The 19,195-nt window shown below is 33.8% G+C and overlaps 1 protein-coding gene across 4 annotated transcripts in view; it reads right to left on the reverse strand.

The window, feature by feature from the left end:
* The window catches only part of LOC122499775 (dihydropyrimidine dehydrogenase [NADP(+)]), a 258,962-nt gene that overhangs the window by 139,154 nt on the left and 100,613 nt on the right, over positions 1-19,195 (reverse strand). For all 4 annotated transcript variants that reach the window (XM_043608280.1, XM_043608282.1, XM_043608283.1 and 1 more), the window contains 4 exons: positions 7,922-8,132; positions 7,372-7,556; positions 6,932-7,147; positions 6,683-6,847 (listed from right to left, as the gene is read on the reverse strand). In XM_043608280.1, the coding sequence (XP_043464215.1) occupies positions 6,683-6,847; positions 6,932-7,147; positions 7,372-7,556; positions 7,922-8,132 (777 nt within the window). The remainder of the gene's footprint in view (positions 1-6,682; positions 6,848-6,931; positions 7,148-7,371; positions 7,557-7,921; positions 8,133-19,195) is intronic.

The following is a 19,195-nucleotide window of genomic DNA, read 5'->3' on the forward strand; positions in this document are numbered from 1 at the left end:
TATTTAAAGAAAATAGATTTATGTAAGTAACAATAATTAAAGTATCCTTAGGAAAAATTTAAAAATTGTATTCTTTATTAATTATAATTGATGGTGGCAGGTAAGTAAATTGTAGATAATAAAATTAATTGTATTATATATTGTACTCATTCTATTCAAAAATTTGTTTACTTTTTTTAATTTTATAAATGGTAATGGTACTTTAACGAAAATATTATATAATGTGCCATTTTCATTAACTTTTTTTTAATTTCTTCCTTTTTTTAGCACATTTTTTGTGCCTTATAGATATCAAAAGTATCTTGATTTCTATAATCAAGACTCCTTGATACAACACTCCTTTTTGCGTTGAAGTAACGACGAGTAATTATATATAATGATGAGAAGATAGATAAATTGTTTAAGGTCAGGTAAATAGATACACCAAAAAAAATTCTTGTTTTAAGCGGATCCTTTTTATTTTAAAGCATATTTTCCTCTTGAATATGGCTCAAAAATAATCCTATCATTTTAACAAAATTATTTTCCTTTTTCTCTCTAAATCTGAATTAGTAGAAAATTAGTAATGAAATGACGAAAAGTCGTCCACCAAATAATTTAGTAATAATTTTACTAACAAATAGTATTATTTTACTAATTATTAGTAGAGTTTTACTAAATGTTTAGTAGAATTCTACTAACAATTAGTAGAACTGTTTTATTGAAAGCATTAGAAGTCGATAAGACAGTTTCACTAATTCATTTAGTGAAATTCTACTAAAAGATTTGTAAAATTTTACTAAAAATAAGTAATATCGTAATATCCTATTAATTGAAAAGGGGAAAGTCGTCCATGAAAACTACTGAAGTGAGTGAGTGAGAATATTCCTCTTAAAATAAGTGGAAAATTCTTTTAGATGAAGTGTAATATTCTTGATTGAAGAGAAATTTTCCTCTTAAAATAAGAATATTTTTTTCATTAATTTGAATTTTCTCATTTCTTATTCTCCTTGCATCTCGGCTGCCAGCGCAGATAGTAGTCTAGTTGTTCAAATACGCTTATATGTGGTGTATTTAACAATTTTATAACCAGTTTTGATTGTCTTCCATCATTTGTGATGATGTTGAAATTATACATTTTTCTTCCTCTTTGACATCTGTAAATAATTTTGAAGATTTAAAATATTATTACTAGTGGAATTTTAGTATTATTTAAGTTTGTTGGTTTTTAAAAGTTTAAATTATATTTTGTATCCAGTTTTATTGTTTCTACTCCGGCAGACATAGATGAAGGTAAGTAAAATAAAATAAAAGTAAGTAAAAAATTAAATAATTTTATATAATGTAATTTTACATGTGTTTCAACGAAAATCATTTTTTACAAAATAAATTATACATATGATTTTATATTACCTTTTTCGCATTTTATTAGAAGCAAGAATTTTTTTTGGTTTAGCATCTTTTTTTTATTTATGAAAATTATAAGAAACCTTTTTTTAATTCCACTATTATCAAGTGTTGAGAAAAGATGGTACAACATTATTATTTTTTTTAATTCCACTATTATCAAGTGTTGAGAAAAGATGGTACAACATTATAAAAAAAAGATGCTAAACCAAAAAAAATTCCTGCTTCTAATAAAATGCGAAAAAGGTAATATAAAATCATATGTATAATTTATTTTGTAAAAAATGATTTTCGTTGAAACACATGTAAAATTACATTATATAAAATTATTTAATTTTTTACTTACTTTTATTTTATTTTACTTACCTTCATCTATGTCTGCCGGAGTAGAAACAATAAAACTGGATACAAAATATAATTTAAACTTTTAAAAACCAACAAACTTAAATAATACTAAAATTCCACTAGTAATAATATTTTAATGCTTCAAAATTATTTACAGACGTCAAAGAGGAAGAAAAATGTATAATTTCAACATCATCACAAATGATGGAAGACAATCAAAACTGGTTATAAAATTGTTAAATACACCACATATAAGCGTATTTGAACAACTAGACTACTATCTGCGCTGGCAGCCGAGATGCAAGGAGAATAAGAAATGAGAAAATTCAAATTAATGAAAAAAATATTCTTATTTTAAGAGGAAAATTTCTCTTCAATCAAGAATATTACACTTCATCTAAAAGAATTTTCCACTTATTTTAAGAGGAATATTCTCACTCACTCACTTCAGTAGTTTTCATGGACGACTTTCCCCTTTTCAATTAATAGGATATTACGATATTACTTATTTTTAGTAAAATTTTACAAATCTTTTAGTAGAATTTCACTAAATGAATTAGTGAAACTGTCTTATCGACTTCTAATGCTTTCAATAAAACAGTTCTACTAATTGTTAGTAGAATTCTACTAAACATTTAGTAAAACTCTACTAATAATTAGTAAAATAATACTATTTGTTAGTAAAATTATTACTAAATTATTTGGTGGACGACTTTTCGTCATTTCATTACTAATTTTCTACTAATTCAGATTTAGAGAGAAAAAGGAAAATAATTTTGTTAAAATGATAGGATTATTTTTGAGCCATATTCAAGAGGAAAATATGCTTTAAAATAAAAAGGATCCGCTTAAAACAAGAATTTTTTTTGGTGTATCTATTTACCTGACCTTAAACAATTTATCTATCTTCTCATCATTATATATAATTACTCGTCGTTACTTCAACGCAAAAAGGAGTGTTGTATCAAGGAGTCTTGATTATAGAAATCAAGATACTTTTGATATCTATAAGGCACAAAAAATGTGCTAAAAAAAGGAAGAAATTAAAAAAAAGTTAATGAAAATGGCACATTATATAATATTTTCGTTAAAGTACCATTACCATTTATAAAATTAAAAAAAGTAAACAAATTTTTGAATAGAATGAGTACAATATATAATACAATTAATTTTATTATCTACAATTTACTTACCTGCCACCATCAATTATAATTAATAAAGAATACAATTTTTAAATTTTTCCTAAGGATACTTTAATTATTGTTACTTACATAAATCTATTTTCTTTAAATATGCAAAAAATTTCTTAAAATTTAAAAACAATATTTTTTTAATGAATCAAATAATAATAAAATCAAGGTAATTATAATTAATTATACGTATTATCCATATGAATTACAATTATTCATTTGCATTTATTTATTTATACATATACATTTTTTATTATTGTTTTTATTGCTTATTAATATTGTTATTTTTTATTTTAATTATTACAAATTTATTTATTTACAAAATATTTAATATACATATTAATAATATTATACTTATTATTTAGAGGAAAAAAAATTGTTATTTAATGTTAATTTATATTCTATTAAAAAAATATTTATTTTTATTAATTGGTAATTTAATTACAATTAATTCAATTAAATAAACAATTAAAAGAATCATAAATAGGCAGTAAAATAAAATAAAAATTATTCATATTGAATAATTATTTCTATTATTTTGAATATTATTATTTTTTTTTAATTATCAGAATACAATTTTAAATACTATTATTTGTAAAATTAATTTTTTCTGTTTTTTTATTAATATTTTATTTTAAAAGGTTAATAATTACTTTAATTAATTTAATTATTCAATTAAAATCTATAAAAATGAAAAAAATAATTTTGACTACGATTATTTAATTGTGTTTTATTTATTTTATTATTTACATTTAATCATTACTTATTTATTAATAGTATTTATATTGCATATTATTATTATTTTATGTTATTATTTTTATATACAATTTATTTATTTATAAAATTTGTTATTATTTAATTTTTTAAAATAAATAATTTAAATTAAATAAATAATCATTATTATTTAATTGAATATTAATTAAATTAATACAATTTAATTCATTAATGTAATTAATTCTAAATTTAATTGTTTATTATTCTTATTTAATAATTTTTAATTATTATTATTTATTTTAATTTATATTAAAATAAAAATAATTATTTTAATCAAATGATAATTTATTTAGAATGAATGAATTAAATTAAAAAAAAAAGTTACAGCTCCATCTATAGATCACTTTATTTATATTCAGTTACCGACATTTTCCATTTTTTACTGCCGCTTTCCTTCTACATAGTTTGTATTACCGTGATATTTCATTATCATAGTGAATTTAGCCATAGGTGGTCAAATCGAATTAGGGACAATCGAAATTAGGGAACTTTGACAGACTATGGGTGTGTACCGGACAATAATCGACGGTGCACATCAACGCACATCATTATACATATCTCGACGTCAAACCTCCCGCTCAGATTATCTCACGTGCCGGAAAAATTCCAGGCCAATGGGCGCGAACCAAGTACCCTTGGTCCTAAGCGTCCGCCGAGCCAGGCATTTATCCGACCAAGCTAATCTGTCAGTTTCGATTGGTATATATTAAGTCTATATTGTATTTAAATTAATAGAATTAAAACCAATTATAGACAAAAAATTTGCACTTTTAATAAAAATTCATTTTTTCTTAAAAATCATGTTGCTGTACAATAAAATGTTATTATTTATTAAAAAATAAATAAAAAATCTTATTTTTTGTATCAAGACGAATCGATTGATGTATAGAAAGTATATATTATATTGAAAATTATAGAATTAATTACAATTAAAGTTGAAAAATTCACTTTTTTACTGAAATTTTTTTTGTTTATTTAGATTCATATTACTGTATAAGAAAATTTTGTTCTTTTTATTAAGACGAATGAACTTTATTTTATAAATGTTAAATTGTATTAAAAATGATTTAAAAATTAAATATGAGGCATTTTACGTGAAATGTCCTAAGTTGAAATTTCAACTCCTTGAAAAAAATTGAAACTGGGGGAATTTGTTGTTCTATCAAGTAGGAATATGACCTAAACAACATTTTTGACTTTTTTGAAATTTTAAAGGGGGTAGAGGGGGTCAATTTTACTTAATAGAACAACAAATTCTCCCAGTTTAAATTTTTTTCAAGAAGTTGAAATTTTAACTTAGGACATTTCACGTAAAGTGCCTCATATACATGTTAATATTTGACTTGGAGGATTGATAAATTTCTTGACATTTAACATGTCGTTAATGTTTCCTCCACGAGAAAGCAAATTTTTGTTGCTGATCGTAAAGAGGAAGCAAAATGTTCATGTAATGAACATCTGGATTTACAACTTGTTTTTTATTTCATCACATAAGTCCACTAGGTATTGATTAGAGCTGTGCGAAATAATTCGAACCGAACTGTTCGAATTTTTTCTCCTAGTTAGCTTAGTTCGAATGTCGAAAATCCGACATTCGAACTAGCCCAGTTCGAATGTCGAATATTCGACATTCGAATTAGCCCAGTTCGGATGTCGAATATTCGACATTCGAGTTACTACAAGATTCGAACCGAACCGAGTTGTGTTCGGTTTTGGAACGCTTAAATGTCGAATTCTAAAATTCGACATTTCAGTCGCCCAGTTCGAATGTCGCCCCAAAACCGAACAAAACTCGGTTCAGTTTGAATTTTGCACAGCTCTAGTATTAATGTATTTGAGATCGCCATTTTTGGGGCCCTCTACGAATCGTAAATAACAGTTAAAAAACAAAACAATTTTTTCTTTTTGTAGTTTTTATGATGTACTTTAACCCGTTGACTGTCGCTGACGCATATATGCGCAACTTAAAAAAAGTGATTAAAAACTTCTTACATGTTCCTGAAACCGGTTACTCGGGGGTTTTCGAGGTCGCTGATTACGAATATGACATTCGTTTTCCAAAATTCAAAATGACGGATCCAATATGTCGGACAACAAAATAAAAAATTGATCAGATTGACTTGAAACTTGTTACTCGGGGGTTTTAAGGGTCGCTGATTACGAATCTAACATTAGTTTTCTAAAATTCAAAATGGCGGATCCAATATGGCGCACGACAAAATAAAAAATTAATTATAATGGCTTGCAACTGAATACTCGGGGGTTTTTAGGGTCGCTGATTACGAATCTGTCATTATTTTTTCAAGGTATTTATCGAAATTTGATTTCACCAAAAATTATCATACTGATGTCAGATTAACCAGTTTCAAACAAATTCAATAAATTTAAAAAAATTTTCCGCATTTTGAACCATGTATTTTGAATTTTGAAAAACTGATTTTAGATTCGTAATCAGCGACCCTGAAAATCCCCAAGTATTCAGTTTCAAGCAAATCTTATCAATTTTTTATTTCGTTGTCCGCCATATTGGATCCGCCATTTTGAATTTTGGAAACCTAATGTTATATTCGTAATCAGCGACTCTTAAAACCCCCGAGTAACAAGTTTCAAGCAAATTCGACGAATTTTGAAAAAATTCCGCCATCTTGGATCCGCTGTTTTGAATTTCGAAAAACTGATATCAGATTCGTAATCAGCGATCCCAGAAACCTTAGGGTACCAAGTTTCATAAAAATCCATTAAAAATTTTTTCAACACAGTTTTGGCCCAAACAGTGGAAATCTCGTTGACAGCCAAGGGGTTAAGGTGCAAAAATCGTTTTTAATATTTTAAATAAAATGACTGTGAAAAAAACATTAAAGTAGGGCCTACTTTTTGCCTTCACAAACGCAAGTACGCCTTAATAAAGTAAAAAGAATGCCAAAAATATTTTTTTGAAGAAAAAAAGTTTTACTCATGTGAGGTTAATTAATTACTAATAAATTTACCTTCTCTGGAAAATCAATTTTCAACTCTGTTACACTCTTTAGCCAGTATCTTTCACTTTTTTCTGATATTAATTCAATATTCAAAAAACTTCCTTGTTCTGGTCCATAGCGATGTCTGGAAGTTGTTCCTTTAACTATTCTCGGCGAAACATTCGTTACGTAATCCTAAATTTGATTAAAAATGAAAAAAAAATATTTTTATTTAACAGATAATAAAATTATTACTACTTTTAATAAACTTTTTTGTACCTTATCTAAACAAAATGTTTTTGTAACCGTGAAGCCCCAGCCAGCTTGAAATGCTCGTCGAATCATAGCACTGCTTGTTGCCGGTGGTGCCGAGGCCAAGCCAAAAGGATTGTCAAATTTTAAACCACATATTTCAATGCTAATATCCACCTCGTCAATTGGAGTGTGAAATTTTGGTAATTGAGGTTCTAATGGAACTTTACAATTATTTGACTCCTGAAAATAATATTTTTTTTACAAAACGTCGTTCTTTATTTATTTATTATAAATTAATTAAAAAATATTAATTTTGATAATTGTGGTTCTAATAAAACTTTACAAGTTTCTAAAATATTGCTTTTTTATAAAACGTTTTTATTTATTCAAGGTGACCGCTTTTTTTATAAAATAATTCCCGGTCAATTATTTTGATGAAATATTAACAATATTTTTTTAATTACTTGGATATATTTATGAATGAACCAAGACGCTGTTTTTCCATCATTAACCGATTCAACTGTGGTGTTAGAAACTCCTGCAATATCGCCCCCGCAGAAAATTCCCGGTTCTGAAGTTGCCATCGTTTCAACATTCACTTCCGGTTGACCCCATTTATTTAGCTTAACAGGAGCTAATGCATTTTTAACTAAAATTTTATTATACAGTATATAAAATTATTTAAAGTAATTTAAGTAATATAATTAACATAACTTATTAAATACAGTTGATGTAATTATTATAATCAAAACAATAAATGAAAATTTTTAATTATTATTAAATAAATAATCATGTAATTTTTTTCTTAATTTTTAATAATCTTGGAGAGAAATAAATTGAGATATATTTTTTAAAATCCCCCAAAAAGAAATAAATTTTCTAAAAAAATTGTTTAACAATTATTTTAGCTCCTTAATTGCAGGTAACAAATAAATAAACATTCTGGGAAAATTCAAGATATTTGTTGAAATTATGGGGAAAAAATGCAGATAATAATGAGTGGTGAAAAAATACCATCTTGATCATATAATCCAGAACCAAAGGCGGAAATAATAAAATTAGCTTTCAGTCTTATAATTTGATCCTCAGCTTCAATCCATTCTCCATTTTCGTTTTGCTCCGTTCGATAAAATTCAATTGCCACTATTTTTTTATTTCGTACTACAACTTTTTTTGGCGAATGAAATGGTAAAAATTCACATTTTTCATGACGAGCTAATTCCATCTGTAAAAAAATTTCAAAATTTTTATTAAAAGCAATTCTAATATGCGCGAGAAAAAAACAAATAAAAAGTAGAAATTATAGTAAAAGGGTTTTTTTTTGCAAACTTGTATTTAAATTATCATTAAATTAATTAAATTCAGTAAAAAATAAATATCTCACAGTTGTTTTTTTATTGTCAGCGCTCGGACTATACTGTGGTCAAATTTCGAAATTACTTTTTATTCGTATTTTAGTCGATTCATAATAATAACAACTAATTTATAAGTAGCGTTCGACTGTCGGTAAAGAAAATCCAATATTTAGACGTTTTTTAAAAATGACCACATGAGTTGTACTAGTATATTTTCAGGTATTTATCAAAAATGTAAAAAACTAACCTGAACCTGTTAATTGCTTGAGGGTTAAAAATAATATGTGAATAAAATCCCGTGTGGAAAAAGCCCCCATGAAGCCCACACGACGTGAGGGTCCCCGGCAGGGGCCGACGAGGGCTGATCCATGTGGGCAAATCTCTCTCTCTCTCTCTATTAAAATATTCGAATTATATTTTCCCGGAATAAATGTCATGTGTTTATTTTGAGCCGGAAAGGGTGTATTTACGAACTCTTGCAAGAAGCTTCTAGAACCTTCCAAAACGGAAGTTTCGCGAGGTGAAGCGTTTTTGCCAAAAACGTGCTCGTTAGTTTTGTTTCTCGAGTCATGAGAGTAAGAGGTGCGTTTGCACGAATTAAGGGTTGTCGTGGCGAGTGATCGCGTTCCGGTGTAAGCGAGAGAATTATAAATTGTTTATGAAAGAATCGTCAAATTAAGTTTAATAAACTTATTATTATTTGTCAAATTGTGTTGAACTTTTATTGTGACTTTAAAAGCACGAATCTAATCCTGGCAAACCAGAATTTTAATTAATTCTTTAACAATTTAATGTTACTTTTTTGAAAATATGGAACTCACATGAGGGCAAATCCTTGAGGGCCCCCGTGACGGGCCCGCATGGATCGTCCACATTATTGACTAGCAAAAATTTCTAAGTCCAAACAAAAATATTTTTTTACATAACAAAAATTATTGTTTATAATGATTTCAAACAATGAAAAACACGTTTTTTGTTATGGTGTATTAGTGTCAACATTGTTTTTTTGAATCATTAAAAGCAAGTCAGCAAGTCACCTACAATAAGACAATAATTTTCAAGTAGGTCCCGTAGCACAGTGAATAGAGCGTTTGTCTGGTAGTCCGTAGGTCGTAGGTTCTATTCTACACGGGATGTGAGAAAAGTAAATAATACAACTACACTAAGAAAAAAGAGGGCACGTTGCATCATGTTTTCGAGTCACGTTGCGTTGTTATGTCGTTAAACGGAATAAAATTGTTTTCAATTTTAATTACCCAATAAGAAGTAAAATGCATCCGAATTAAATAGAATATTAATGTGTGCAGATGAATTATCTTTAAAGGAATTAAAACATGGAACTTAAAAAATGACATAAGTTTGACATTGAAATGATTCAGAATTTAGCGATATTTGTATACATTTTAAAATATTTTAATCAACCTCTTCTTCTCGAGGCGTTAATCTAACATTAATCCAAACGAAATTATCAATCCTAAATCAGTCTGGAGTAATCATGAATGTCTATGAATTAAGTCCGTATTTATACGCAACAATCCAAAATTATGTCTGTTAAAAATTCATCTAAAATAAGTACGGAATAATGCGAAATCAATATGTAAAGAATACGAAATCAGTCGGCAATAATCAGAATTTAATCCAGTTAAAAGATTTAATTCCAAACAAGTATGAAACAATCCAAAATCTGTATGCAAAGAATACGGTAATAGTCAACGGCAATCTGAATAATAAGTCCGAAAAGAACTCATAGTAATATGGAATTTGTAAATATATATACAATCGACAGACAGTCCAAAACAATCCATATTCAATCCAATTCAAAGACTTAATCCGGAATGATTTTGGTATAACATTGAATTTGTATATTAAAAACTGTTGTATATTTCTGTCGCTCCTTCTCCCACTTCGCAAATGCCCCCCCTCTCTTACGGCAAGAAGAGATTAGGAGGCCCGAGCCTTGAATCTGTGTGCATCAAGACAGACAACTCAGTCTTGTTATATCCTTCGCTAATTAAGTACATTGTAATATTCTGTGTAACAGTGAGTAAAATAAAAGTACGTGTTTAAAAGGAAAGGCGTCGTCGCTTACGTAACTCCACAGACACAAACCTGTCCATCCCAAACCGCAAAAAAATTGGTCCTTCGAGCCGGATTGGAGGACGCACACGTGAAGTGGAGCCGGCCACGCGGACGCGGGCCAAGGAAAACGACACACGTGAGTAAATATTAGGCCGACTAAAGCACATGAAATTCAACTAAATCCCTTTTCTTACAAAAGTACTTTCATCTCTAGATTATTATTACACGTTTTTCAAAATCTAATAAAAGTATTCAATAATTTAACTTAGATTTAGTCACAAATTTGTTAAATTTAATCAATTCAATTTAACCTCTGTTAAATAAATTATACCTCCATGTAAAACAAACACGCCACACGGTCTGGCTGAAAAGTGCTACCTGACCAATAAAACCTGACCCTACGACAGGGTCAGGGCGGGCTTTACTATCTGCAAGGCCGTCTCTCCTTTGTCGGCCAGACAATGGAAGAGGCCTAGCTGCAAACACGGGCTACAAAGCCCTCTCTCCCTTTCCTTTGATACAAGAGAAGAGGCTTTGTAAGCAATAAACCCCAACGTCAAGGCTGTCTTTCCTTCGTTTCAAAAAACAGGAAAGAGGTCTCAGGCAATCATAAACAGATTCTCGTTTCAGCCGAACAGGCTACAATAGGGTTTTTCTTACTTGTATCGTTTCAGAATGGATGCAATCTCACAGAGAGAATTAAAAGAGGTGATGATCAGGCGTCACCTTCAATCAATCAAGGACGTCCCGAGAAACCAATGGACAATGGGCTTAATCGAGAGCCACTTGCAACTAGCAGACTCATACTGGATGGACTTCAAAGCCAACCACGTAACACTCCTTTACGAATTTGGTGACGAAAAGGAAAGCGAACCATACTTCGTCGATGGGGAATTTCACCAAGCTGAAGGAGACTACATATCAGCACGAGCGTACCTCTACGATATCCAAGAAGAGATGAGAACCAGCACCAGTGGACATCTCTCGACACCTCGTGCAGCACCCTCGGTCGGTGGCGGCCGGCTACCTATGATCACTGTACCATCGTTCAACGGCGAACCCCAACAATGGGAATCTTTCAAAGATTTGTTCCTATCACTAATAGATGGAGACGCGTAACTCAGACCAGTGGACAAGTTGTACTACCTCAAGACTCTGGTCACGGGCGAGGCACAATCAGCGATCCAAAACATCCCGGTCACCGCGGATAATTACGCAATAGCGTGGTCAACTTTACAAGCCCGATACGACAACAAATATCTGTTGATACAAAGCCACATGCACAGCCTCAAACGGATACGACGCTTCAAGGAGAAATCACCTGCAGAAATTCAAAGACTGATGGACAAACTTCAGAGACACCGAGACCAATTAAAAGCGTTAAGTCGCCTTGTGGATTACTAGGACGACTGGTTCGTTTTCATCGCAACGGATGCGATGGATGCCGTCACAAGACGAGGATGGGAAGAAGACCTCCAACAATCAGCAAGTACTACAACCGACTGCTACCCATCTTTGAAGCAACTGGTGACATACCTGCAACGACGATGTCGAACACTCAAGTAAATGGAAATTGGCAAAGGTAAAACCTCGTCTGGGCCAAAATCCACTAGCAACTCGTCAACTGGGGCAGCAAAGGAAATCATCACGTCCGTAACAACAACAACCAAATGCGGTACTTGCATTGAATCACATTATACAGGCCGATGCGAAAAATTCAAGGCAATGAAACCGAATCAACGACGAGAAATTGCAAGAAAAAGAAAACTTTGTTTTAACTGCCTCAGAGAGAACCACACATCATCAAACTGTCCGTCAAATTGGACCTGCAGAAGGTGTGGGAAAAAACACCACACAGGTACAGACGAAACGTCATCGTCCTGACTGACTGTGCTGCCTACAGCAAGGATTATTCTCGGAGATACTGGAAAACGCCGACTAGAAGTGCGGGGCCTTCTGGATCCATGCTCGGAAGCAACATTGGTCAAAGAAAACATAGCCCGTAAACTTGGTGATCATCTCGAGAAAATCAAGCTACACGTTGCCGGTGTTAGTGGGATATCAATGGACTCGGCAAGACTTCCCACTCGAATCCACCTCTATCCAATCGAACAAGTTCCCCTCCAAATCGAAGTCTATGGAATTAGACATATAGGCATAATCACACCATCTACAAAGTTCAACGATGAGATTCAAGGACTACGTAACGAACTAAAGTTAGCTAATCCAGACTTTGGAATACCTGCGGGAGTCGACATGATAATAGGCGCCAACGTCTACAGCCAGCTATTACAGCCAGGCCTCCAACAGAGAGGATCGCTTCTCGCTCAACAAACCGTGTTTGGCTGGATCATAACCAGGGTCTTTCGAAGGCTAGACCACCCGGTAATAAACAGCTCAGCTACAACCCTGATGACAGAAAAAGAAGACTTATGCCACGAAAAACTAGTAGGACTTCTTCAAAGATTCTGGGCAGTCGAGGAGATACCACGTGTACTTCGTCAATCAAAAGATGATATGGAATGTAAAACCCAATTTGTCCGCTTGCACCATCGAGTATCAACAGGGCGGTACACAGTCCCACTTCCAAAAAAATCCAACACCACAGCGTTAGGTACGAGCCTCAACATTGCACGCCTCGCCTTGTCAGCACAACATCGTCGAATGCAACGAGATCCGCAACTAAAACAAGAGTACTCGCATTTCATGGACGAATATATCGAAACTGGTCACATGAGACGATTAACGCAGAAAGAGATTGAAGATCACACCCAACCAATCAATTACATACCTCACCACGGCATATGGCGACAAAGAGATGAAGATACGAGTCGTCTTCAACGCGTCACGACCAACCTCATCGGGTAAAAGCCTTAATGACATTCTGTTCGCAGGTCCGAAGCTACAAACCGATCTACCTGCTGTGATTACACGCTGGAGAAGGCATTGGATTATCTACTGCGCAGATATCAAAATGATGTTTAGACAGATTCTAATAAGCAGAAGAGACATACATCTGCAAAGAATCATCTGGAGTCCCGAGGAAAATAGTCCAGAAGAACACTTCCTGCTTCTCACAGTGACTTACGGAACAACTTGTGCACCTTATCTAGCCATACGCACACTAAAACAACTGTACATCGACGAAGGAGGACCCTTCCCGGAGACAGTGAAGGCCATCGAAGAAGAATTATACGTAGACGATTTTCTCATCGAAGCAGACAATTTATTCGACGCAAGAAGACGCAGAAACGAGCTCGTGCAGATGTTGAAAAAAGGAGGGTTCGAGTTAAAGAAGTGGGTATCCAATCAACCCGATCTCATCGAAGATGTGCCAGCAGAAGACAGACTACGGCCGAGCTGGCTTCACTTATCAACGGGAGGTCTGGTCAATGAATTGGAAATGTCCTGGGACCCAGTAGCCGATCAATTCAAGTTCACAACTCCAGAATTCACAGAAAATGATATCTTAACCAAGCGGAAAGTCCTAGCGGAACATGCCAGACTGTTCGATCCGATTGGCTGGCTTGCACCGTTAATCGTTATTGGCAAAATGTTGATCCAAGATCTCTGGCGAGCGAAGCTTTCTTAGGATGAAAAGTAACCAACCTCAATGACGATGCGCTGGACCAAATTCAGATCCAACGTCGCCAAAATTACAACACTATCGCTACCTCGTTGGATAAATCATCAATCATCACAACGCATAGAGCTCCACGCTTTCGCTGATGCAAGTCGACGAGCTATCGCCGCTGTAGTATACTCTCGGACGCGAAAGAGCGACCTACAGAACGTTGTTCACCTGTTAGCCGCAAAGTCAAAACTGACTCCAATAAAAAGCTTGATGCCGTCAGTCCGAGCAACGGCAAGAATGACGATACCACGTTTGGAACTTCGGGCCGCTCTTCTTGGCGCTCAGTTGCTACGAGCTCAATCAACAACCCTTGGAATTGAACTCAAAGACTGCTTAGCATGGAGTGATTCACAAGTCGTGATTCACTGGCTCCACTGAGACGAGCCAACAGGCAACGACTTTGTCGACAACTGCATCTCGCACATTCAGGAAACTGCACCCGGATTAAAGTGGAGATACGTTCCCACGGATCAAAATCTCGCCGACTTGGCCACCAGAGGAATCGACACGGAAAACTTAAGAAACAACGAACTCTGGAGAACGAACTTCAACCGACAATTTCCGCGCCTCATCAAGATCGTAAGACTCTGTGCCTAACAATGCAGGTCAACTCACCGATAATCGAAAGACCATCCTCTCTTTCAAGATTTCTTAGATCACTGGTCCACTGCCGACGACTACTTCGATGGGACGGGAATGTCGACGGAGCAGTCCCCCCACTTGCTCCCATAAGTTTAGTAAAACTTAAAAAGGAATTCCTAACGTGTGTCAGGATCGCTCAGACGCAAGATTTCGCTCCTAAAATCCTGATATTAAAGAAAGATAAAGATGTCAAACTCAAGACAACCATCGCGAGACTAAAGCCTTACCTCGACGAAAAGGACATTCTAAGGGTGGGTGGCAGGCTTGGAAACTCACAATTATCTAACGAAGAGAAGCATCCTGTTATCTTAGATGGTCACAGTCACTTCGCAAAACTGATCATCGACTGGGCCCACACACGAGCCTTACATGGAGGTCCAACATTGACTCACGCGTACGCAGTTAAACGCGCTTGGATAATTGGAGGCTTAGCGAAAACAAAATCATTTGTTCGACACTGCGTAATCTGCGCGAGGACGCCGCCAAGACCATCAACCCAATTGATGGCCGATTTACCATCAGCCAGAGTAACTCCGGCTAGACCCTTCAGCAAAACAGGAGTCGACTACGCCGGTTCATTTCAAATTCGACGATCAAAGGGACGAGGGATCTCCTCTTCAAAGGGCTACGTCGCGGTGTTTGTCTGCCTCGCAACCAAAGCGATCCATCTTGAGCTGTTTGGGGACCTCACGACCGACAGTTTCCTTGGAGCACTGGCACGATTTGCGAGTCGACAAGGAACCCCACTCAAGTTGTGGAGCGACAACGCCACCAACTTCTGAGGAGCAAACCTCGAGCTCCGTAGACTGCTTCGCGACGCCGAAATCGATTGGCAGAAAGTAGAGTCTTCTCTCGCAGAAGGAAAAACGGCATGGCACTTCATACCACCCTTTGCACCCCACTTTGGTGGACTGTCGGAAGCGGGGGTCAAGTCGATGAAGATTTACCTAAGACGAATAGCAGGGACAAAAAGCTTCACGTATGAAGATTTTTCTACACTTCTCGCTTAAATCGAAATGGCAATCAACAGTCGACCACTAATTGTCTTCACTGGAGATGTGGATGACCTGGACGTGCTTACACCAGGACGCTTTTTAATCGGCTAATCATTTGCATCACTCCCACAACCGTCTACAGCGGAAGAAAATCTGGATCGCTTAACCCAATGGCGACTCGTACGTGCAGCGCGTGATTAGTTCTGGCGTCGTTGGTACCTGGACTATTTAAAAACACTGCAACAGCGAGGAAAATGGACCAGACCACGACAGAACCTACAAGTGGGAGACCTAGTAGTTGTCGTGGACCCTACTCTAATACGACCTCAAAGTAAATGGCCCCTTGGCCGAATTGTGCAAGTTCACAGTGGCAAGGATAATCTGACACGGGTGGTAACCGTTAAACTTCAAAACGGCGTTTACACTCGTCCAGTGACGAAGCTGGCACGTCTACCAGTAGCAACGGAAATTGAAACTTCTAAAACCGACTGATAACACTTGCCGCATGGCGGGCGGCAACAGTTTGTATATAGTTGAATGTTGTTTAAGTTGAATTTGTATATTAAAAACTGTTGTATATTTCTGTCGCTCCTTCTCCCACTTCGCAAATGCCCCCCCTCTCTTACGGCAAGAAGAGAGTAGGAGGCCCGAGCCTTGAATCTGTGTGCATCAAGACAGACAGCTCAGTCTTGTTATATCCTTCGCTAATTAAGTACATTGTAATATTCTGTGTAACAGTGAGTAAAATAAAAGTACGTGTTTAAAAGGAAAGGCGTCGTCGCTTACATAACTTCACACACACAAACCTGTCCATCCCAAACCGCAAACAAAAAAATTTGTATTAAATTCAGATAAATTTAAACTATAATTATAATTTCGTTTGACAAAAACCTGACCATATAACCAGATTAATTCCGGATTTAATCGGACTAATTTCACATTTGCAATTTGCGTATTATCAGACAAACTTCAGACTAGATCGTACTAATTCCGGATTCACTGGTATACACAAACCGTATTGAGTTTGGATTTATTTGGACTAATTCTGAATAACAAAAATCTGACAATAAGTAGACTGTTTCGGATTAGCTGCGGATTCACTGGTTAAACCAACCGGATTACTTCTGCATTTACTAGTTGCATATGATCTGTCTAACTTCGGACTAAACTGGACTAATTACGGATTCAATACTTCTAAAAAACTCTATTCAGGTCAAACTTAAGGGGGAGTGACACCTTTGAGGTGCCTTTTGAACCTATTTTTTATGAATTTTTTCAAGAAACAGGAATAAAGTAAAATTTGGTTTAGAGGACTTTATTTAATAACTTTTTAAGTGTACGAAAATATATTTATACTTTTGAAAAGTTTCAATTTGTTGCCTATAGTGGGCGCTGAAGTTCGTCTCGTTTCTATGCAGGGCAAATCGGTGGGGAATATTCTGGTTAGACCGTTTAATAGAAAACGAAAATTTAAAGTTTTTCTGAATCTGTGATAGATTAATCTTTCGAGTACGTAGGATATTTTAAAAATATTAATTTTTCTGTATTTGATAGCTGTTTGATGAAAAAAGTCGATGTTTAGGGCGAAATTTTTTAAAAATATCTATTGCAAAAAAAACAAACAAAAAAAATCCACTATGTACTCGAAAGCATTAGTAAATGACAAACAAAAAAAACTTTGGCCGAAGTCAATCCGATCAAAACTGTTCTGGCTAGACTGCCCACCGTTTTGAAAAATGTCATTTCGAGAAAAACGCAATTAAACTTATGTAATGTGAAAACATGAAAAATGAAACAACTTTTAATCTATAATACCTGCACCATATAAGTGACTTTCTACATTAATATTTCCTTCATTTCCATCCTTTAGAGCAATTTGAAGCTGTCTTCAGTATTCTTGAGCTGCGACAATAAAAGAAAAAATAGCCAATAACACTAAAAAGAACTCGAAGCGCTCTTGGACACCTTTTACAAATATCGATTTTTTCACATAAAATAACTTCGAAATTACTTCTCATAATATAATTTCTATTCCACACCTCATAAAATATTGTTTAAGCAAAAAAAATAAAATCAATTTTTTTTGGGTCAAAGGTTTGAGGTTGAGGGATGTCTTAAAAATTTATTCCCCTTTAATTTACAAAAAGGAACACTCAAATCGGCTAAAAATTGTAAGCTGTAGACATTTTTTAATAGTAAATTGTAAAAAAAATTCCACTGTGGGCCGGTGCACTGCAGAAGTAAATGCTTAATTTGACCAGTTAAAAGTTCTTGTCCCACGTTTTGACCTATACTAAGAGAATTTATTGTCTACAAAAATCATTTATGCAAAATTATTATATTAATTTTTAAATTAATTTTTAAAAAATTAATAACTCTGCTGGGTTTTGTTCCCCAGCAGAGTTAGTCCTCCTTTTTTCATGGTTTCAATTAATTTTTCAATTCTTATTTAATTTTTTATATTTTCTTTATACTAATTTTAAAATCATTTGGTACATAAAAGAAAAAAATTAAAAACATTTTTTTTGTGATTAGCCTATAAAAATACATTAGATTACTAATTTTTAGCTGATTAGGTCAAATTATGTAAAAGTTAGGGGAAAAAACGTTTTTTAACCCACATGCTCAAAAATGGCGCTTTTGGATAGCTGACGACAGGGAGTAAAGTCACTCATTTGTTCGACCGTATGAAAATGGCGACCTTTTTTTCCCCAAGGGCAAAAAAACAGCTGGTCCCATGCGTTATTTTTGCCCATGGTAAAAAAAAGGCCGCCATTTTTATACAAGTCGAACAAGTGAATGACTTTTACTCCCTGTCGTCTGCTATCTGAAATCGCCACTTTTGTGCATTAGGAATGAAAAATATCGTAAGTAACTTTTCGTAAGTAACATGGGAATAAAGGCAGCTATTTGTTTACGGTGATTTTTGTGAAACGAGTGGAGGTCTCGTAGGCGCCCCGAGACCTCCACTCGTGTCACAAAAATCACCGTAAACAAATGGCTGCCTTTATACCCTTGTTGCTTAATATACTATTTTCTTCTTCTTCTTAAATGACTTTAGGCTTTGCCAACTGTCAGAACAAACACTTAGAAGAATAAGAGTTAAGAATTAAGAGTTTCCATGAAATTGGTTAATGTAAACAAAAAAATGGCGTCAAACGCGATTCAGTAAACTATATAAATCTATGGCGGTTGATGAACACGTGTTGGGAGGTAAATATGTGAATTAAATGTTTATACTATTGCAAATATGAGTTTAAGTTAAAAAAAAGTCTGTTTAGAATCATTTTCTCCGAATACTTGAAGTTAGACACTTTAAAAATGCAAATAAGTCAAAATTAGAGAACTATAGACATTGTGAGGTGAATCCTCACTTAAATTAATGCTTCAGAACTGTACTTGGGAACGGTCAAAACCGAACTCCCAATATACTATTTTCAACAATTTTTTAGTTTTTCCTTAACAATCCCAGATAGCAAAATGCATGGCTTATGGACAACCTAGAAAAAATAACCTTGAAAAATAAAACATCTCTAAGACACTTCAAATGTTATGTTCTTTAAGCTGAAAAAGGTTTTATTTG

This window comes from Leptopilina heterotoma, unplaced genomic scaffold (assembly GCF_015476425.1).
Source record: "Leptopilina heterotoma isolate Lh14 unplaced genomic scaffold, ASM1547642v1 Lhet_176, whole genome shotgun sequence".
NCBI lineage: Eukaryota > Metazoa > Arthropoda > Insecta > Hymenoptera > Figitidae > Leptopilina > Leptopilina heterotoma.